We start from the raw sequence: 24,205 nt of genomic DNA, 5'->3' as shown, positions 1-24,205 counted from the left end.
TCAGGCGCTTCAGTAGATTACTCGCGCTATTAACAGCAGCCGATAGTTTTTTTCTCCCCAGGACATAGCTTACATATTACTGTAATATTCTTGTCTGCTTGTTTCAGAAAAGTGAAGAGACGGGAATATGTCCATTTCATAAAACAGCCACACGCTTCAGCCGAGTCCGACAACTTCCGCTTTAGAATACGACTTTGCAGCAAACTGGCGCGAAATGACGTGCACCTGCACTACAGCGATGTTAAAGCGGCAGAGTTTACTTCTACATTTAGAAGATAAATTATTGAAATTAAATAATGATATTCAGCGAGTTTAATTATTTTACAATGTAACGCAAGTACATTGTAAGTAACTGTAATTAAAATACCTAAAAATGAACAGTAATTAGTTACTCTACTTTTTCAGTGGAAAAGTAATTTAATTACAGTAACGCGTTACTTAGTAACACATTACACCCAACACTGCTTATGAGGCACCAGCTTTACTTTTTCCTCTGGCAATTTTTTGTTGCAAAAAACAAACAAACTGATTTTGTTGCAGGGAGGGGGGAATCCCTCTTAGTGCAGTTCAGTAGTGCCATAAATCACAAAATGCTCCAAACTAGCAACATTACAGGCTTCATGGAGGTAGGATTTACAGCATGACTAAATTAGATTTTAAAGCTGGTTGTACGTTGTCTTACAATGCTATATGCATCGGTCACAGCTGTGCATTACCCTACGATATAACATGAACAATATAGACTCATTTTATTTATTTATTTATTTTTAAAAGATTTCCAAAGATTTTACCATGCAATTTATTGCATGGTAAAATTTGAAGTGACTGTAATAGACCACTCAGTCAAGAGGACTTTATGGCAGTGCAAAATTTACAGCTTACTTTTCTAAATGTGATGAAGAACTCTGATTTGTCAGTTAGTTAACTGACAGAGCAGACATTCCCATTTAGATATATTACCTCTAAACAGTTTCTCAATTAACTCTCTGAAAAATATACTTGATATGAGAGCCCAGCTGACATAGGATTCTCAAGACTGGTATCACTATACATTACTTTGTATAGCAAATGTTGAATTGACTTATTTTGCATCTTTTACCTTAATGTTTCCAAATTTTCTTCAACCACTGACAGTGGAGGTACAGTAAAATGTGCTTTTCTTCCTATGTTGAGCATAACAAGTCATAACAACTACACCAAAGCAAAGCAATTCTGACGTACGGTGTAAATGGGCATGTTGACATGCAATTATACGTGATTGTGGATGATCATCCCACTTACCTCTGCTGTACTAATGTGTATAATAACATGTAATGATAAAAGACAAGGACCCCTGTGCTGAGACTCTAGACAATCTTAATGTTTATTTATTTGTAGATAAAGGGCAGGGTTGGTAAAACAATAAATAACTGAAACAACCCTGGTGAAACAGTACAAACAAAATACACCAGAGACATACTTTTACTCAAGGGGTGAGCTGCAGAACCAACAGCTGGTGCTGTGTTCACAGGCAATAAAACCCAACACAGAGTATTCTAAAGAGATAACACAGAGGGTTACATTCAGGGCATCACTCAGGTGGATAAGATAGTACTGATGGATCAATTTGTCTACTGATTGGCTACACTGACCTGCCCACCCCCCCAAGAGGAAATGTTGCCAAGAACAAAAAAACTAGATAGCTCCAGTGACCCTCTGGGAGTCTGCAGTCTGATCAACACCATGGCCAACACTCATACCATGTTTTCATTTCCTTATATAAGTGAGATGGAAAACATGGCACATTGTTTATGTTTGGGCTCAAATGTGTTTCCATTTATTCTTCTTTGTGTCTTGAAATATCTGTAGTAGTTTTATATTGAATGTTGAATACCGATGTAGATTGATATTAACACATGGGTCTGGGGGAAGATTTACAATTTATGTTTTGAATTAGTGTTTTGTGGTAAAAATTGCAAATAAACAAACCACCCCATTTCCTCCCTCCCAGGTTATAGAAGATAAGCCAGTTGGTAATCTAAATATTTCTTAATGTCACAAAATCCTGTGCAGACCAAAACAAAACAAAATGTCAAACTGTTTATTAATACTGTCTGACTTTCCAGCTCTGTCTGTGGCACTCCATAGTCCTTGTGTTTCTTGTAGATGATGCAGACCTTTAAAACTCGTCAGGTCGCATTGTTTTTGTTTTGTTTTTTTGAAAAAAAAAAGGCCAAATCATTTCCTAAAATAGCTGGGTACTGCATTTTTGAGCAATTACAGCAACAGAGTTTATTATAATGAAGCAAGCGAGCATTAATGTGGCTTATTTTGTTGGGTTATTTTCTGCAACCAGAACAGGCTTAATACACCTTGGTACTTATTTGGCAGGTCTCTGGAAATCTATTCTCTAACACAATTTTTCCAAAGATATTCCTTAACTTTGGATTTTGATAAAGGTTATGAGTACTGGTCCAAAATTTCCCTGAGGTGACCCTTCATGCATTGTCAGAAGAAACCGCTCTGATCAGGATAGAAATTTTCATCAAAGTAAAGGTGATCACTCAGCCCTGTACTTATTTGCAGTGACCCTTGCAGTGACCTCTCACTCCCTCAGACACACACACACTGTAACAAAGTTACTGAATTCATCACTGTAGAGATCAAGGTTGTTTTTCCTTTAGTTTTTGATCAGAGATATCAAAGCTCTGTTTTATGTTATGGGATTTGCTGAATTTATAAATCTATAGAGAATCTCCAGTTTAATCCTTAAAAATAAAGATTCTCTGCTTCAAAATGTAAATGTGTGTCTTATCTGCAAGATGGATTCAATCAATGAAACCAAAACTATAAATGGGGAAAAACTGTTATAAGAGGAAGTGTTCCACAATGAGACAAGGAAAAAGAGCAAATGAAGCAAACATATAATGATTGTTATCTACCAATAAAACATTAAAACCAATGATGATCTTTAATGATTATTTATACTCTCAATGATTATGCACTTTAAATATTTTTAGCCTTCAGTTGCTGCAGAAGCTAAATTAATAGCTCTGAAAATACCCACATTGACATCGTTAAGTTTATCTCTATACTAGGAGTGAGTGTTGTATAGGCACCTGCATCTCACACTAAGTAGCTGTTCTTCTATCACTTGTCTCGCTCATTACAGACATTTTAGTATTAAACTTCCCTATCAGCTCTGCTTCACAGGGAGTGAGAGTCTCACAGAATTTGTTTGAGGTTAAAGTATGACACTTGAGCTGCCTCTTCACTGGTGGGGAGCTTTGCAGTGTCCCTGTGGCAGCTGTGCAAAAACCACATGGGGCATGCTGCAGAATTATCAGTGTCCTGAGAGGGTTAGACTGCTTAGTGTGATCAAAGGATAAGGAGGGCATGAGTGACTGAAGAAAAAAAGTGAGACTTGTCTTTTATCTGGGAATGAAGGAGATGTAAAACTGATATTGATTAATGTTGAGAGGAGAGGGGAGGTAGAGCAGGGACCCATTCGCTGGCTGTGTGTTTCACCTCTGTATTAACGATGTGAGCGGAACAGCACAGAGAAAGTAAACCGAGCATGTGCTCTCACATCCAACCATCTATTTTTATACTGCTCACCCTAAACAGCATTCCAGGGTGACTAGGGGGTTTTTCAGCCTTCTCTGGGTAAGAGATGGGGAATATGTTGGACAGCTTGCCAGTTTATTACAGAAAGGATTTTGTAAAAAGTAATTGAATTCATTGTGGAAATAGATTAAATTATTTTAGGAAGCAGAAAATCTCTGATCAGTGGTGTGATGGAGAGTTTAAATAGTTTAAAATTTAAAGCCTACCCTTGAGTTGATTCCAAGCGTGAGAACATGAAAAAGACAATACAACTAATAAAACTATTAACCAGTAAATAGCAGTTACATTTAATTAGTTAGAAATTTGTTTTTGGTTTTGAAATCTGTTTGCTAATATGATGTAACCAAATAGGTTATTTACATATACACTAATTGGCCACTTTAATAGGTGCACCTGAGTTTGACTCCACTTCAGCCTAATCCAGGCCAACCCCAATCCAGTTGGACTGGGTTTGCCTCGAGAACTGCCCTAATTCTTCATATTCAACAAGGTGACAGGAAACATTGCTCTGAGATTCTGGTCCATATTGACATAATAGCATCACACAGTTGCTCCAGATTTGTCAACTGCACAACCATGCAGCAAATCTTTGTTTCACCACATCCCAATGCAGCTCACTATTAGATTAGATCTAGAGACTCTGGAGGCATTTTGAGGACAGTGGATTCATTGTCATGTTCAAGAGACCCGTTTGAGATGAGCTTTGTGACATGGAACATTATCCAACTGCAAGCAGCCATCAGAAGATGGGTAGACTGTGGTCAAAAAGGGATAAACACAGACAATATTCAGGAAGGCTGTGGGGTTTAAACATCAGTTGGTTCTGAGGGGCTCAAAAGGTACCATTTGTTGGTTACACTGTTGTTTATTACATTGTTGTGATTTATCAATGGCTTTGTGGGCGATAAAACCAGCTGTGACACGTTTATTGAACATTAATACAGTATAGTTGTAAAATTCTTTTTTTTAAATCAGTGTTAATATTGAAATTACATTTGCTTGAAGTTGCATTTTAATTATTTGCTTCAATAACCAATTTTACATTGACAATCTAGTACCACAAAATGTAAAATTGTTTCTTTTTTGAGTGTTAATCCAATAACATTTTTTTTAATGTGATATTATATTTGTTATCATTTTTTATATTTTTTTAATATAGTTTAAATTTCTATTTCTGTTTGACTGAAAACATACACACAACAGCATATTTTTAGTCCTACATGAATTGAGACTTTAGCTATACAATCACGTATAGGAAAATTCACAGAAAATGTGAAATGAAGGCACATGACACATGTCAGCAGCGTCACATTAACTTAAAAGATGGTCCGATTGCCTCAGTGGACTGGATGGCCTGCAGCCGGTCGTAAGCTGAAAAATAGGTCAAAGGTTTTGTGCCCACACTGTCTGTCACATAATGTCTTGTGTTTCACCTCAGTGGAAGACACCCACACTCAGCTTCTGCTTTGCTTAATCTAAAAGGATTTCTCTGAAAGCAAAACGCCAGCTTGGAAAAGTTGTGCGAGAGTGCCAAAATGCCAATGAGGAGTTAGCTACAAAGAGAGACAGAAGGAAAAAGGGAAACTGTCTTATGGAGAAGAGACAATACAAAGTTAGTGTGGGTGGCCTGCCAAGACTGAGAGAGAAATATCACTCTCACACCCACTCTGGCTCACAGGATTCCCCACGGCATAAGCATGGCGGCCAAACTGTGACAATCTCTGTCCAATCAAGGCCCTGTGGCCCTTAATTACTGAGCCATAACCTCCAACAATAATTCATGCATTTTCAAAAGCTCATGAGATAATCTGAGACTTAAAACCCCTCTGGTCTGCAGTGAGGAGCTGGAGATCTAGCAAATGAAAGATGGCTAACAGAAGGAGACCTTTGCTGATTTGGAGGCTAGCACTCTCTCAGATTGAAGTAGCTGCCGAAAATAGCTTGCACCTCAAGAGGATAGTTGTTGCATGATAATGTTTAGGAAAAAGTTTACTTGTGAAAGCTGAATATCGGCATGTTCAAAAATATCAGATAACCACATACTCACAAAAAACAGTTCTAGCCTGTATATTGTTGAGGTTTGTTAAGGTGGCTTTTAATATTGATATTGCTCATTTGTAGTTCATTAGTTCACATCGGTTCTGACAGTATAATGTCTTTCTTGTTATTAAGCCGTATTTGTTTGAACAATTATATGAAGGGGAGGCACCAACTGTGAAATTTTCAACCAATGCCAATGTTTTATATAAAAAAAATTGTTATTTTTCATGTTTAAGAAACTTTCAGTAGAAAAACTAACTGAAATTTGTACAACAAGTTAAATTCACAATTTTGTGACTTTAACTTGTTGTATTTGTGGCATCCTATTAGAGTACTACATTCGGATTCAGTGAGCTCTTTAAAACAATCTATTCTTTCACAAATGTTTAGAAAAACTGACTACATCCTTGTGCTTGGTCTGTGGCAAAGGGAGTGAAAACACCTGATTTAAAAGATTAAGAAGTGTTTAGTATAATGCAGGTCTGTCCATTTTTGTTTTTGAAAATCATTCACTGCATTACAGTAAACTCTACTTTTAAATAGAGTCAGGTTTTGGCATGGCTTACGTTTTGATTTAGTTACTCTCTGTCGTGTGGCAAAATTGGTTTAACTTACTTTTTGTCATGTTTAAAAAGACTCTAGTTTACTAATGCATTAACCTAGAATTTAACCAAATTACTTACTGAAATATTTTTGTAAATATGGAAGTAAGTTAAGAAGCTCTATAGCATCAAGTATTTTTTTCAACCAACAGTATGGCAATTATTGTGTGAGTATCAGCAGCTCATTCCCTGCTGTGTGCTTATTAACTTGCAAAGCCTAATTGAATTCTATGCAGCTCTATCATTAGCTTATCCCTAGTAATTAGTCTATTGTAAATCTTAATTGAACACACCTGCTTTTAATAATGGCTAATGCACATACAGGAGATTTACATAGAAACAGCTTTAAGACTTCAGGCATGTGAGCAGACAGCCGAAGTTAGGATTGGCACGTTGTATCTCCTTAGACCCCACCTCCTCACAGCAATTAACAATCACAAAAACCTCTGGAACAACCTGAGCCAGGATTAATAAACTCCTATCACGAGTTATTACATTGAGCCCATAAGGGGATTATCCCTGTCCTGTGAATGGATGTCTCTATTTCCTGCTTCTTTGGGTCTTCTAAATTGAACCAGGCAATAAATACTGAATTCACAGTTGGACACTCAGTCAAGAAGGTAAGGAATACAAAAAATTGATCAAATTGGAAGAACTGTTTAAAGCAACTAATGAAAAATAGCATGAGGCATATTTTTAAAATTTGTAGAATAGACATGCAGGCCCAAAACATAATGCTTACGAAAATCACACAGAGGGAACTCTACTACTCCTTCAGAAGATATAAGAAAGACTCTTCATTTTTAACAGATGAGATTTCCCAGAGGAGAAGACCTTGCACTCCAGATATTAGAATTGATTTCCTCTGCAGCGATCCAGATATTTACTTTCTAGCTAATTGCAAGAGGCAACACCATTCAGTACATAAAAAATAAGACTCACTGAGGAGCAATGCATTTTCTTCTGTCTTTTGGACTGATGCCACACCCTTCATTTAAAAGGTTTAGCTCATTCCAAGTAGCATGAACACAATTGTCTTATCCAAAAGCTGCCATCCAGAGTGGGGATGACACAGAAGACAAGTGTTGAGAAGATAAGTTTTCCTGACTATTGGCACACATCAGTAGTATCTTCATCAAGTTACTTTATAAATTCGTTTCAAGATGGATTTTTTTTTTTTTTGCTATAATATATTAATTGTCTAGAACAGGCACTAAATATGCTGCTTTATCATCAGCCTTCTTTAAACAAGTGTCAGAGACAAACTCACAAGTAGATAATTCTTTAAGCTGGATCCACTCATGGAAACCACTCATGCCTTTAAATGAATACAATTTTCTTAATTGCATGATGTGGCTGATGCAGCTACAGATTTTTTGCCTGATTGAGTCGTTTAAATCCACTTGTAAAATCTTTTTCTGTCTCAAACATGATTGCTTGACTACATAGATACTAATACTGGACTCAACCTTGTACTTGACATGGTGACCAAACCAAATGAATGACTGCAGATCATTACATATATCACTTACCATGATTTGAATTATTTCATGAATTCTTTTAACCAATTATTTATAAAATCACACACATGCATCTGTCTATGTCTTTCAGATCAGGAGCGAATCGGAAAGGACTCACAATATGAGCAGGAAGGAAAGGTACAGTTTGTTATTGATGCCGTCTATGCAATGGCTCATGCCTTGCACAACATGCACAAGGAGCTGTGCCCGGGCAAGGTTGGTCTCTGCGCTAAAATGGACCCCATAAATGGCACTCATCTGCTGAAGCATATTCGTCGTCTCAACTTTTCAGGTCAGTTATAGACACTCAAATGTACACTTTTAGGATCATTTGGTATTAGTTTTAAAATGACAACATCTTATGTCAATTAAAGTTTATTAGAATAATTTTTATGAATCAGTGATGGGTTACACCACGTGTTACAGGGCCCTTTTTGCCAGCTGTCATTCTCGTATTTAAGTGGCACATTCTGTTACCAAATGCAAGTTTTTATGTTAAAAGGCTAACTCGTAATTAGAAAAGCCTTTTTGAAAAACCCTTGTGGCAGAGCTGAAAGGGTTTTGAGAAGCAGGTGTTTTTTGAGAAACAAATGCTTCAGTGGTCCTCAACCGCCTGCTTATAAATGGTTAAAAAAAAAGAAGAAAAAAAGTGGTATGGAGAGAATGGACAGATCAATCCAGGTTTGAAGTCTTTGGATAAAAAATGTGGAGGAGTACTTGACTCCACCTGTCAAGCATGGTGGAGATGTGGTGCTTCAGGGTGTTGGGGGTGATGGTAGAGATAGATATTTAAAGTGCATAATAAAATACATCTATAACAACGAAGGATATCATTCCTTTTTTTAAGCCATGCAAACGATTCAAACTTGCAGGAGGTGCGTAACAAAGCATGTACTGTTCTTCAGACTGACAATTATAATGCCAAAGGTCTGTGAGGCTGTGAATGCTAAAAAGAGATGATTCTTCTCTTCTTTCAAGGGCAGAACAATGTTTTATATATGACTGCTATATATTTCCCACTGACTTTGTAGGAAACTGAATGCATGCAACTAGGATTTTTTTCATGTTAAATGTGAAGTTTTAAGGTTGAAAATGTGTGCTGTGAAAGATGCAAGCAATATAGGATTACAAACATACATTGCCTATAGAAGTTCAATAGCCATCCGAGGTCTGTGTTTGAGGGTTAAAATGGTAAGTACTTGACTTTCACATTATTAGAATTATTTTTTTTCGACACAACCATATAGTTTGAAGAACATTGTCTTACATTGAGATGCCATTTATGGCTCCTGACCCAGCACACAACTTACTTTTCCCCCTCTACTGTATGACCTATTTCCCAACTCTTTATGTAGCATTACATTAAACCCAGCTATCAGTCAAGTTCACATTCATGACTGGCATATTAATAATTGACTGCTTTCACACAAAGAGCAGTGATCCAGAGTTTCATTATATAGACAGCCTTTTTAAAGCAAAGCTGTTCAACGCAATTATAATTCTTTCATAGAGACTTGAGTATGCAGTGTTTGTACAGATAAATTATTCATTTGAACTCATGCTCTTCAAGCTAATTTGTCATTTTAATATCTAGTTATTACATTGGCAGAATGTCAATTTAATGTTTAATTCACATTTGGGAAGTAAATTTATATTTTTAATTTCAAAATAATTTGATTGGATGATTCTGCAGGTTTTGGTATCATTAAACCTGCTTTTGAACATACAGTCAACATTTTGGGTTATGACATAGTCTTTAGCTGCATTGCCCAAAGTCAGTTTTAGTTGCATTGTTAAATCCATGTTTACAAGCTTGAAACAACCTACTTATAAAAAATAGCACTAGAGCACTACTAGATTGCCATGTAGACCCTAAGTGTGGCAATAAATGGGGACACTTTTTTTTTTATTGGCCTAAAAAGCTTTTACTTAAGTGATGTCAGTAATCACTACTGACTTCTGTGCTGAGTTATCTGGGCCAAAATGTTGCTTGTTAGAGTAAAGCAGTGTAACTTCCTGAAATCTGCTACCACTATTACAATGCCATAGTTGATGAATTGAAATCATAACTGAGCACAATTATGTCACTGATGGACATAAAGCTAGTTCCTTTTAATACATCAGCAGGAGTCAGTGGTTTTTAGGCAACAAGCATCATGCCTGCGGCATTATTACCGAAGCAGGACTGTGTACAGAATTCAGTAAAATGTCATTTTTACTTTCGCAAATATAGTACTGGGCAAAAGTTTCAAGTCACCCCCCTTTTCTTTTTTAAAATTGTTTTACTTTCAAGGAAATAGACTTTCTTGTAATTCGTTAAAGTGGTTTTGAGCAATAGTTCTCCAGGTGTTCTTGAGGTCTATCAAAGTGTGAGGTTTTTGTTTGGTTTTTTTAGCTTTTTTTTGACATTGTCTGCTTTTTTCTAGTCATATTAAAATCATTCAAGCACTGAAAAGGAGTCATTAGCTGAAAACTTGGCATGGTTTGCAGTGTGTCCTTAAAAAAAAAAAGGGAAATTGGACAAATAGATGACAAAAGAAGTGGCCGGCCTAAAGAAAAATGATCTACAACAGTTGCACTGTATCTGAAACTTGTGTCCTTAACAAATTGGGAAAAAAATCCAACAGAGATGTGACACAGGACCTGAGAAACGCATCTGGCCCTTGAGTTGATCCATCTATTTTTTCACCGAAGCCTAATCAGAAATGGTCTTAGTGGAAGGGTGGCTATCAAGAAGGCTTTCTTAAGGAGGAGAAACAGGGAGAAAAGGCTGAGGCATGTCAAGTCACACAAGAACTGGACTGGAAATCAGTGGCTACAAGTCTTATGGAGGGATGCATCCAAATGTAATATTTTTAATCTAAATCGTTATCAATATGTACCGAGGAGGTTAGGAGAGAGGTACATCACTGAGTGTCTGCAGCTATCTATAGAAGATGGTGAAGGTTCTGTCATGGTTTGGTACTGCATTTCAGTAAATGGTGTTGGGGATCCTGTCAAAATTAATGGAATGATAAATGCAGGTCAGATTTTGATTCACCAGGCAATCTGATTGGCAGTGACTTAATTTTTAGATAAACTTTTCTATTTATCTGTCTATTTCGAACATGCAAATATAATTAAAATTACAAGCAAAGTTTTCATGATTTATGCTTGAAACCTTTTTCAGCATAATAATGATTCCAAACACGCTGCCAATGCAATAAAAGCAATACTTTGATAGATAACACATACAATGCACGTTATCACTCGTGGATTAGTCTCCCCAGAGCCCGGATCTCAGAATTGTTGAAGCAGTGTGGGTTCATGTTGAAAGAGAACAAACGGCAGCCAATTCCTGAGGACAACTTCAAGGCAGCTTGCCTAAGAGAATTCAGGATCATTAGAATTGTACACACTCTGTCTTTGTCTTAAATACAGTATATCTTGATATCTGGAGTACAAGGTCTTCTCCTCTGGGAAATACAGTAAGAAATGAGGGGTGATTCAAGAGTTTTGCACAAGAGCAACCTTTTTAAAATCTTATTACATAATTCCTCAACACAATTTTTAGCATCAGTTCAGCTCTTTTCACCCTATTTATGATATGTTGATGTAAAGTACTGATTACAATCTCCTGGCTTAGTAGTAAATCAGGTGCCCTTAGCACTGCTCTACACCAGCTGAGCTGCTCAGGATCCAATAATGTGGGAGAAAAACAACTCGCAACATGCAGTATGTTGTTGAAAGTGGTTCTCATGATCTGATGTAAAACAGCTTCTGTAGTTTTCTTTTCATCCCAGACAAACAGGTTCTGATAGTTTCTGTCTAGACAAATCATGTTTATGTCATTGTCATATGCTGTATATAGACCAGTGAGCCTGGAGGTTCAAAGGCAACCACTCTTGAATTTAATGCAACTTCTGTTTCTCCCTTTTAGAGCTGATGTTTGGATGCTCCTACAAGAAATGACATTTTCAACCATGGGAAACAACACATTGAATTAAAATTGACATATTGAATATATAAGAACTGTATGATGGAATAGCATGTTAGTAATGTGTGCGCATTATAAGTGCATCCACAATCATTTCAAACATTTATTTAATTGGGCTGTTTGTAAAGTAATGATTGAGAGATGCTCTCTGTAAAAAGTGGTTTCAACAGGGTTTTAAGCCTGAGAGCAGGGACAGAAAACTCCTGTGCAGTAAGCACTTTTGAGCTGAATTTTGTTCTTAGCAGGCAGACTATATTCACACCATCAGACCAGAGGGGTTGCCTTGAGGTTACACTACACTTCATCTAATTGCATCAGCTCACAGTAGTATATTGAACTTGTCCAGATACATAAAACAGCCCAACAGCTGAGACTGTACTTACTGGCCAGTGTACAAAAACTTCAAAGATAATATTTATCTCTGTGTTGGGATATTAGCATGTTACTCAGCAGTAAATACACTGAGCAGTTCTTCCTACAAATTGACAGAAATGTATGTAAAAGTAGGTCATTCTTTGTTGTGATGAATCATTCTTGAGGCAGAGCCAGCAAGAATCTATTGTTACACATTTCTGTTTATTGTAAGCAGTTTCAGCAGACATCTTCTAAAAATAATTCTAATTTCTTCCTCTGCAGACCTGCATAGTCCATACACAGCTCAAATGCACTCTGTCTTACATTACAGATGTTGAAACTGGTAAAGGTCAACAAGTTCCTTTAAATACAAAGATGTACTAAACCTTCTGCTCCTCATGTGCCAGAAAAATACATAAATGCATCAATATCTCAGCAGACTGTCATGGGCTCAACAAGGGACACAGTAGCTGATGACAGATAACCTTTTAGAAAATATTAAAAGAAAAGTCAAAAAACATTTATTTCTATTGGTCTGTGGTGTCTGTGCTTTCTCGAAAAAGCTTTTATTCTTTTGTATTTTCCCACACAGATGTATCTGGGGATGTAACTGTGTTTCCTCTTTTGTAAATCACCAACTTCACAAGTGCTGATTATTGGTTCATTCAGTAGCAGCTGGAGCTGCAGCCCACAAAGCGAAAGAATCAAACACCTTCAATCTATCTTTATGCACTGTTTGACACTTTAGAGCTTTCCTTTTCTTGCTCCTTCTCAGCAATGCATGTGTCTAATGGTTGTTGAGACTTCAGTGGGCCACAGTTGAATGGAGCTTCCTGTCAGTGTTTCATGGCTCTTGCAATCACATCAGGGGGAGGTGTTTTTGTTCTACCTCTGACTGAAAAGCAGTGGCCTTTCCACTGTCTTTCTCACCAGGGACAGCAGTTATGAGTGTGGAATAAAGGCACGCTCTCAGGTTTTTCCATTTTTCCACACTTCTCTTTCTTCTCGAGGATGTGCAAAATCTTCATTGTCGCATAGCACAAAAGCTAATTCTATCCTGACATATTTTTTTGCATGTGCAGTATGTCTGGGGTTTTTTTGTATTCGGCATCATACTCAATCATGTTATTGACAAAAGATCCCTCATATCTTATAGGAATAGACATTATCTTAAAAAAAGATCTACTTATCATTCTCTTCTATCAACTTCTGTCCCCTCAGATGAGCAGTACATTCTGTTGTTTACAGAGTCTGTGTCTAATACAGAAGCTATAACAGTAAAGCAAATGTTGAAATACCAGCTGGGGTTGTTATTTATCTTTATTTGAAACAACTTTAATTCTACCAGAAATAGGCCTTCTTTGATGCTAGTGCTTGTAACCGTTTGATGAACTGCTCTCATTTTAAAATCCTATTCAGGGTGACTGTAGGAGGTGTGACCTCATGGCTATGTAGTGTTGCAGGTAATGTGGAAACACAGAGAGAATGACTGACCACCACTCAGTGTAGTGTGGACAGCGTCAAAGAGCTCGTAGTCAGAGCTAACCAGGCATGAGGAGCTACTGTCAGACTGTGTTTCTCCTCTGGAAAGATGGAGAGTGTGGTGGAGCTTTGTCAGCCAATGGAAACACATTTAAAGTCCTTTGAGAGTGTTCCTGTGCACGCACCTTAGTTCTACTATAGCTGAACTGCTTTTCAGACGAGAGTGGCTTTTCTGTGTTCTTGTTTGTAAGGCAGTGTCAGTACATGGCCACATAACACAATTTTGTCTCTTCATCAGCCCTAAATAATTTGTTACGCATTGGAAGTGCAGTGTTTACTTGTGTTTTTCTGGCTAGAACTGCTGAGTCAGCAGAAGACGATAAACTGAACAAACCGGTTTTAGAGCAGCGGGGTGTGGCAGTGGAAAGCTGGCAGATGTTGCTCGGAAACACAGACAGAGGGAGAGACCTCTATGCTCGTGAAGAGAATCTCTGAAGTTGCTTTACACTGATGACTTTTCATTGGGAAAGTTTTGAAGTAGGATTCAAAAACACATCTCATCATTCCATATGAAAGCACTGTTTTCATTCACTTACTATTCTAGTGAGTGTTTTTGGGTCTTTTTGCATCTTTCTGAGCCTAGATTAAATGAGTCAATACAACAAAAGCAACACTTGCAGCACATTGAAAGCTCAAAAGGTATAGTCATGCTTTTACATGCTTTTAAAACAGCTGCACGTCAGGTTGTATTGACAGTATTTTATGGTGCTCCCAAATAAGGCAGAGACAGACTAAATGAAAGCTGTGTTTCTGTTTTATAAAGAGAACGTCCTAAAGAGAACTGTTTAGTGTGACATAGCTGCTGTTGCACTGATGAAAATAGTGCTGTGAGATTCCACATTATGCTAAATTTACCATGCTAGCTCTAACATTACTGTTTTTTCACTCCTCTGATGCTTTTTGCATGTCCTTCATTTGTTTGTGTTGGGTAATATTTAAATACCGGCTTTTATGTGACAATTTGCAGTGTTTTAAAATGTCTACACTCTCTTAGCAGATCCAAAACCCAGATGTGTTGTGGTGATTTGAATATATACATTTTCACATATTATAGGGTTTTTAAAAGCAACCACTTGCATGCTTTCAGAACATTTTAGGGCCAGTTTGAGAGTACTTGCAGATAGTGAATGTGTAGATGCTATGACTGAGCAATCATGTAAAGGTCATGCCTGTGACTGAATGGCTTAAAGAGTGAAAGTGGATCCATGCTAAATTCGACATTATGTGTCTGGGTACAGGTCATTAAGAGTTAATGACCAGCTGTCATGTTGTTGTCATTCACTGAGGTGTTCTGGTTGTGCATCGATGCAGAACAAGCACATGCTGGATTAATGATCATATCATGGCAATTATTAAGGAGTTTATGTATACATTTACTCGGGATTGTAACAACAGTGCAAGAGAGAAAGAGGTCAAAATCATTAAATATTACATATAATTACAAGCACCTCATTAACCCCAAACGAGCAGCCTGAGGTACACACTTGTGCTACCCCAGGATACACTACCACATTAATTCACAGCACAATGGAGCCATGGAACAGTCCTCTGTGCAAATAAATCTTTCCTGGACTTGAGAGTTGACTATTTAGACAAGCAGTTTACGGCATGATAAATCTAATTTCTTAGCTGCAACTGAAAACTGACCATAGTGCCGCAAAATAAACTACCATCCTGCACACTTAAGATTGTATTTCCCCATTTTGCTTTAATTTCGTTTCATTATAGAAAAATAAGTGGCCAATATTTTGTTAAATTTTGTTGATATCCTGTTCCAGTCCGAAAATATTTGGCCCCCTATACTGCATTATTCTAGAAAACATATGTCTAGTTAGCATTTAGAAAGCTAGTGTTATATCATGTGATAGCAAGGTAATTTATAGTCATTTGAAAAGAAAAGTACACCACATGATTAAATAACTTGTGGAACCAACTTCATCAGCAATAACTTAAGTAATCTCTGTAAAATTACTTTACAACATCTTTACAATATCTGTAGAACATTGCTTAAGTTGATTTTGAAATGTTTCTCAAGGGCCCACCACAGCATTTCAGTCAGGTTGAATTTGGAGCTTTTGACTGGGTCAGCACCTTGATCCTTTTCTTTTTCACCCATCCTGTTGTAGATTTGCTTGTGTGCTTGGAATCATTGCGCTGTTGTTTGGCCCATTTTTCAACAAGCTTTAGCTGTCGGAAAAATGACCTCGCATTTGACTCTGGAATATTTTCACATATAGATGAGTTCAGTCGACTCAGTGACTGCAAGGTGCACAGGTCCTGTGGCTCAAAAACAACCCTGTATTATCACCACCGTGCTTGACAGCTAGTATGAAGTGTTTGTTCTGATATGTGTTTGGTTTTCAGCAAGTGCCGCGCTGTACATTATGGCCAACCATCTCTACTATGGACCCACCTGTCTAAAGGACATTGCTTCACAAGTCTTATGGGTTGATTAGGTTCAGCTTTACATATTTAAGCTGTGCTGCTGTATTCTTTATAGAGAAAAGACGTTTTTCCTTTTTGTCCTTCTTATTAAAAAATACTTGCTCAGTCTTTTTCTAATTGTACTCTTATGAAGCTTTTATAGAGTTGGTCACACTTGCTGACAATCAGTTAAGCAACTGCTTTGATTAGCACCCAGCTGCTTCTTACTCTTAGTTTTTCGCTGGACTTCATATTCCTCACATTTGACTCCTCGCATTAGTTTTTTGAATTGTCCAGATTTCCAATATTAAAAGTTACATGGTGTGAAAATGCTTTAGTTGTCAAGATCCAAAAGTATTCAACTGTACAAACACTGATGCTGATGTCTCTTTTAGTGCATCTAACCACATTGCTCCATGCTATTCAAAGTCAATGTAGCACAAGGAATTTGGGGCTTAATGCACCCTGTCTCTATTAGAGTTACTTGTGTGTCCCACATACATACTAAAACCAACATCATTGTTTTTATATATATAATGACCCAACAGAAAAATAAAGAATAGTCCATTTACATGTTATTACAAAAACATATATAAATAAAATAACTGCAAAACTGCTTTGTTTTTTTTATATGTGCATAAAAGAGAAGATTAACAGTTGCTCAGAGACTCAATAAGAAACCAGTCAGTCTATGAAAGGATTTAATTTGCAAAGCAAGCATAACCAAAAGGCCCACAAGGCTTTACATACAACTATATCAGACGCATTGCCGTATCATTCTCTTAAAGCCACCAGTGACATTCATGGCCCGTTTTCCTCTTTCACTGAAGGTGTCCATAGGAGCGCTTGATCTCATAGGCTATATACAAGCTTTTAAGGCTTTAGCTTGAGGTTATGTGTTCAACCATGACAGCGTAGGCAGACAACCATGACACTGGAAGGCAGATAGCTTTAATCTTTTTTAAATTCCTCTGGTCATTAGTGAAAATAAAACAAGCTTTGCATGATTAAAATCTCTGAACAAAAATGTCATAGCTTACTAACACTGGCGATGTTCTTAATATTTTTATATAAAAACTGCCTCTGTGGTTCATAAAGTCACTGTAATCCTCTCATGATCAGTAACTGCTTTGTCATGTGGGCGGCATTGTCACAAGGCTGAGCAAAACGATAATGCCGTAATCCAACAGGGCTGACTCATCGAGATGTGGATTAGGGTGCTGCTTCCCCAGAATTGAAACAAAGAGCAAGGACAAAAAAAATTCTCATCAGCAGAAAATCCATCAGCAGCAATTGGCCAGGTTTACCTTTTTCATCTTAACTGAGATTTTAATTGTCTTTGGGAGACTTAATTTTAAACCACAAGTGGCCTAAATTAAAATAAAATAAAATAAAAAGAAGCATATACGTCATTCTCTGGCCAAGGAAGACTATTCTATGAATACCATACTGTGATTAACATACTTATCATAAAACAGGAACACAGGAATATTATTTAGAGTCATTATTGCAAAGATAAATTATAGCCCACCTTAGTTGACAGAAAAATCAGTACAAAATGCGGTCAGTACTCTATCTCTGAACTTCCTGCTCAAGTCCAACTGTTTACAGCCAGTTTGCTGTAAGAAGAAGGCGGGCTCTTAAGGTTTCTTGTGTGCAGTGAGATGTGCTGGTAATGGATTTTTCTTAAAAAAACACAGAAACAAAACAAAGTGATAAAAGAGAACCATGAAAATTCTAATTAATTGTCAGATTCTTATGTATTTTTTATTTATTCTACCATATATGGGTTTAATTGCCAAGACTGATAAGCTTAGGAAACTGGAAAATTTGATTACTTTTAAGATGAGAACTCTGATAAACACACACTGCTGTCTTCACTTTACTTGGTTCTTTCAGATTCTGTTTTGTTGTGTTTAAGAAGTTGGCATGTTGACATATCTGTCCTGTCCAGTGCAAACTACAATGGATTACATGGAAAAATAACATTTATCTTAATTTCCATTCTCTGGTAGCTACATGTGCAGGAACGTTATGTATTTACACTTAACCCCACCTACAGCCAAGTAGAAATGTAGTGGAAGCAACTGTCAAATAGCCAAAAGCTAAAAAAAACAGAAGTCGCCATTGCTTTCAGGTACTGAACTCAGTGGAAATGTGGTCAGTAATCCAAGACTGGATGGCTCATTTAGAACTTTGCTGGTCTTTGATGGATCTTCACCTCCTCCACGCCCTTACTTTCCACATATTGATGAATTATTGTACACTGTAAAATCACCCATGAGCAAAAGAACTGAAAAATTGTTAAACGCACACACAGAACACAAAAAATGACTGGAACAGATAATGATGATGAATATTTTTGTTCTCTCACTTAGGCATAGCTGGCAACCCAGTGCTCTTCAATGAAAACGGAGATGCCCCTGGACGCTATGAGATCTACCAATACCAGATCAGAAACCGAACAGCCGAGTACAAAATTATTGGTCACTGGGCAGATCAACTCCATCTGAATGTGAGCACTGGCATTTTCTATTATGTGTCCCCTACAACTTATATTTGTGTCAGTGTTAGCAATGAAAATCCTCCGAAAGGTTACTTCAGCTCTGCAGCTGGATGTTAGATCTCTAACCCCTCTAAACCATTTCACAGTGCTCAGTTCTATCTTCAAAGGTGTAAATATCCAGGGGGCACTTTAAATGATTAACAGAATGGACTGTGATGAAAAGAAAGCCATGGGAGCTTACGGACAGACATATTTAATATCAGACAGCAGACTGCATCACTGACTTCCAAAAACAATACTGTGGGCAGGCGGTGTGATGAAGTAACAGTATTATAACAGTAAATTACATAAAGGACTCAAACAAATTATGTTTTCACAAAATGAAGAGGGGGCCTTGGGCAGGCAAATGAGTCCAATTGAACACATGAGGCCGGCTGAGGGGAGCTTTGTCTTCTTCACCTCTTTCAACAACATGTGCTGAAAGAAAAAAAGAAAGGTAAGGTATTTGTAGGCACCTACTGTAAAATGTGCCAGGTCTCATTTTGAGCAGTATTTAATTAGTGTTATTTGAGTTCTCAATTAAATACACATTTAAAGACAAATTTACTGGCTTTGAATGAACTGCCACAATTAAATAAAATCGATAACATTAAAGGGAGCAGACCCTGTTTCAAATGATGAATTTAATTTATCCTCCAAAGTATGCTTAGGAAATCGGAAAATCCACGAAGGGGAATAATATTTTGAAATGAGACATCTCTTTCTACTTTGACTGATTCATTTTTAACACAAAAAATTGCCAAAGCCAAAAAAAATACAGAAATTGTGCCATTAATTCACTGCAGCGCAAACATTGCGTTTCTCTTTCCTCTCAGACTTGCCCTTCAGAAAAGTTGACCTACCACTGAAAAATTTTGCTGAATGTATGAGGAATACTTGAATAGTTTGCCTTTTTTCAACTTCTCACCCAAATAAATACAGAGAACCAAAAACACGAATTCTCCTTGGCCTCCACGGCTTCTGACGACCATTTCGGATCAATAAAGCACCCTTTTGTCTACCTATCTCAGCTGTATGCAATTCGGTGAGCTTTGTCCACTAAAAATCTTTTCTCAGATGTTTCTTCTCTCTCTCTCTGTCTGTCCATTCGTCCCTTTCCACATTCCTCTGCCTCCCTCATAGGTTCGTTCCATGCAGTGGCCCGGTGGTGTCCGTCAGATCCCTTCCTCAATCTGCAGCCAGGCCTGTCGGCCTGGTGAGCGTAAGAAGATTGTGAAGGGCATCCCTTGCTGTTGGCACTGCGAACGCTGCGATGGCTATCAATACCAGGCAGACACCTACACGTGTAAGATGTGTCACTTTGATTTGAGGCCCAATGAGAATCACACAGGCTGCGTTCCAATCCCCATTGTTAAGCTGGAGTGGAGCTCTCCGTGGGCAGTCATCCCTGTGTTTGTTGCAGTCATTGGCATCATGGCCACTTTGTTTGTGGTGGTCACATTCGTTCGCTACAATGACACTCCAATTGTGAAAGCATCAGGCCGGGAGCTAAGCTATGTCCTGCTAACTGGCATTTTTCTCTGCTATGCCACAACATTCCTGATGATCTCTGCCCCTGATGTCGTAATCTGCTCCCTTCGTCGGATCTTCTTGGGTCTGGGGATGAGCATTAGTTATGCTGCTCTGCTCACCAAAACCAATCGTATTTACCGCATCTTCGAGCAGGGTAGTATGTCTGTGAGCGCACCAAAGTTCATTTCTCCAGCCTCACAGCTAGTCATCACGTTCACCCTGGCCTCGGTGCAGCTGGTCGGGGTGTGCATCTGGTTTGTTGTGGATCCCTCCAAAGCTATTATTGACTATGAGGACCAGAGAACCTCTAACCCAGCACTGGCTCGTGGTGTGCTCAAGTGTGACATCTCTGACCTATCCCTCATCTGCCTGCTTGGCTATAGTATGCTGCTCATGGTCACCTGCACAGTCTATGCCATTAAAACCAGAGGGGTGCCGGAGACCTTCAATGAGGCCAAACCAATCGGTTTTACTATGTACACCACCTGCATTATTTGGCTAGCATTCATCCCAATCTTCTTTGGCACATCACAATCAACAGAAAAGGTAAGCTTACAACTAATACTGGAGTGCAATTTATATTTTTTGTCTGTCAGTTTCTTTTAAGACATGCTTAGACATGCAGCTACACAAAACTATCTTTAACACCTATTAGCATGGCACTTTTGGCATTCTTATATTTCTTGACATTTACTTAGAAGACAAAAATAACCTCACAAATAATTGTAGGCTGGTGACCATGTAAAGCAGAAGTAGTCTTATCATAACTAACAGGTAGCTGGTTTACAGACTGACTTCAACCAGTATTACCTGGTTTCCCTATTTTCCTTTAACAATTGTCTTTATCTTGCTTTAGTAGAATATCGCAATTATCAAGAAAGACATGAAACAAAGATTATAGGAAAGATTTTCTCTACTGCTCTATCCAGTTAATCAACCTCTTGTGGGTGGTGGGGTGACCACTGGGTTAAGCCTTCCTGCAGTATTAAGCATTTATAATTAGATCCACCTAGGTCTGCTGAATTAAAGTGCTGTTTGAATGTTAAATATGTATCTAATTATATACTTAATATAATGACAAGGCTAAATTATGGTTCTACTCAGTTTTCCTTACTGCTGTTCTGTAATTTTTAAACATTTTGTGTAGTACCAGTAATGATAAAAACCAAGAACTTAAAAAGAGGATGCTTGTGAATACAGAATCTGCAACGTGTACACATAAAGTAATGTAAATGTTTCTGTAATAACTCTGAAGGCAACTCACAAGCCTGTGACTCACATATATGTGACAGCTGTATGCCACAGTGCATTAGGGAACCATGAGCTGTTTACATAAACACAAGCTCACACTCTTATTCCCATGTCAAATCAATGTGCCCGACCTCTTGAACCATAGACCTGGACTGTGTTCAGCAGGAGCACTGAGGTCAAGAGGGATCCAAATGGGACATGGAAATGAAGGTTGGGCTTGGACCTCACATTCAGAGGAGAAAGTCTGGGGACAAAGCCAAAGGGGTGCAACAATGACACAATAGCAATGTGTTGATCCAGTTGAAAGAGGTGTTTTGGCAGTGTAACAAAAGGGGCTCGATGGCTACAAGAGAGGGCAGTGGTGAGGCAAAAAAAAAACCAAAAAAGCCCTAAAACTGGCGCGGACACTATCAGCAGTGCCAGCATGGGTCTGACAGATGCAACAAATTAATCCTTACCTTCTTCCATTTGGGATTAAACAAAACAATGCATCAAAATGCTGGTCTGGAAACTGGCTGTGATAGTTAGCTTGGTGGGAAGAAAAGTGTGTATTGTGGTTCAGAGCACACCCCTGCCCCCTCCCAATTTCTGTAGTTTACGGCATTGCAGAAAATCTGCATATGACTGTAGCCAATTGTATTATATTTATGCAATATGTGATCAGCAGTACAATGATTTATTTTCATATACTGCATGTTGCATTAATACTATGAAGTCAAAACTACAGGCTTTCTCTTACCCCAAATGTTAACTAGCATGAACAGAAAAAGTGCAGACAACAGCATTTAGATGCTGAAAACTGAGAGACCAGTTGAGTTTCACACATATTGCTTGATTAATGTTACATTTCCTCAATATAGTCAGAGGAAAAAAAAAACATCAGCTGTCGTCACTATACATTTTTCATTATCATACATGTAGCATACATAGTAAAGAAGAACTGGTCCAAGTGCAAAGCCCACATTATTTTTTAATGTGAGTGTTGCACATCTGAAGTCGCATGTCAACACCAGCCACGGAGATCAGCGAGTTCTTTGTTTAATCATTCCATCTCCTCTCTCTGAAGATGAAAGAGAATTATACAATCACAGAGAGATTGAACAGCTTTTTTAGAGGATGAGGTAATCCATTAGCTAGCCTGGCTTTGAATAGTAAAATAGAAGTGAAAAAAAAATCTTTGAATGTGAAGTCCTACTTTTTGTTCCTTTCTTCTATACCTCAGATTTACAAACCCTGAAAACTTTTCTCACCCAGTCTTAATATAAAACACTTTTCTTGATCTAAATTACATGAGTCACTTATTAATTATTATTTCCTGTGGAAAACTGTACACACTATGGCTGGGGGACAGTTTTACTTTTATCATTTAGAAAACTTTTACTTTGGCCCTGAGCTATGTTAAGGTAAAGCACAAAATGGAACACAAAATGGAAGTTTAGCTTCAGGGAAATGTCCTACTTTTTTTTTTCTTTCCTCATTTGTGAAAGAATCATCATATTTAATATATAACCGAAAAGGGCCTTTGAGTGTTGAGTCTGAAAAACTTAATTTAAGTTACTCTCCAATATGGTTTATAGCTTTGTCAGACCACACAGCAAATGGTTTTTTTTGTTTGTTTTGTTTTTTTTACCAAGAACTTAGAAATAATGGGAACAAAGACCGGATGTAGCTTAATGAATTAGAATGAGTTTTGTCCCTTGAGAGCAAAGAAGAGCCAGTATTAAGATATCACTGTAGAAAAATACATCAAAGTCTTAAGAAGGCAGAGGTCAAAGCAGATGAATCCACAGAACATGGAAACATTGGTTTCTTGTAACGAAGGCTACATCCACACTAGCCCAGATAGATTTGAAAACGGCGTTTTCGTCTGAAAACGCTCCGCGTCTACATTATCGTTTTCAGTCATTTTCACAGTCCACATTGAAACGGCCAAAACCGCTTACGTTCCAGTACTGCACATGCGTGAAATGCAAGACGATTCGATCTGCCTCATTTCTGTCTGCTGTTTATTTACTTTCCAGCTCTTTGAAACGTCGCTGCAAAATGTTGAGGAGAAGCACCGAGTTTTTTAAATGGACTAACAATGAGGTGGAGTTGTTGCTGCGAGTACCAAAAAAGTACAAAGTTGCAAAAGCCAGTGAGAATTAAAGAATTTGAAGAAAAGCTGTCTGAAGCATGTACACACTGGGGAAAAATAGGGATTGGCCATCTCTTGGATTTATGTAAGCATCTTGCGTGTAGCTCCAAAAGTTGATTCTGTTCATCTGGACGTAGCGTTTTGTGGGAGAAACGTTTCGTCACTCATCCAAGTGACTTCTTCAGTCTCGACTGGTTGTTGCATTTACAAAAGTCTAACTTGTAATTTGAACAAAAATAATTTCATGTTTCTAGGTTGAACGTAATTAAATCATGTAGGATCTGTATGAAATTCAACAACTTAATTTGTTCTTGTTGAGATGACATGATATGATCTAGTAAGAGTGGTTAGTTGCTGGACTCATGAAATTCACAAGATCGCATGACATTTCAAACTGCAGGAAAATCACTGGCGTTTTAAGAGGCAGACAACTACACACACCACGTGCATGCTATCGCTATTTATTGTGGTTTAACCTATCAAGGACAAAAACTCTGCATCAAGCCTTGAAATCATAGCTTTCTTACTTTTGTTAAGCCTGGGTTGGTGGCGTGGTGGTTAGTGCTGTTGCCTCACAGCAAGAAGGTCCTGGTTTCAAATCCACAATCTGGCTAGTTTGCAGTGGGTTTTCTCTGGGTATTCTGGTTTCCTCCCACAGTTAAAAGTCATGCAGTT

At 37.9% G+C, this 24,205-nt stretch overlaps 1 protein-coding gene across 1 annotated transcript in view; it reads left to right on the top strand.

Moving 5' to 3' along the window:
- The window catches only part of LOC134627455 (metabotropic glutamate receptor 4-like), a 190,832-nt gene that overhangs the window by 150,265 nt on the left and 16,362 nt on the right, over positions 1-24,205 (top strand). The window contains exons 7-9 of the mRNA XM_063473539.1: positions 7,860-8,060; positions 18,443-18,579; positions 19,753-20,688. Of these exons, the coding sequence (XP_063329609.1) occupies positions 7,860-8,060; positions 18,443-18,579; positions 19,753-20,688 (1,274 nt within the window). The remainder of the gene's footprint in view (positions 1-7,859; positions 8,061-18,442; positions 18,580-19,752; positions 20,689-24,205) is intronic.

The sequence above is a fragment of the Pelmatolapia mariae genome, linkage group LG5 (genome assembly GCF_036321145.2).
Source record: "Pelmatolapia mariae isolate MD_Pm_ZW linkage group LG5, Pm_UMD_F_2, whole genome shotgun sequence".
NCBI lineage: Eukaryota > Metazoa > Chordata > Actinopteri > Cichliformes > Cichlidae > Pelmatolapia > Pelmatolapia mariae.
This window is presented reverse-complemented; position numbering and strand designations above follow the sequence as displayed.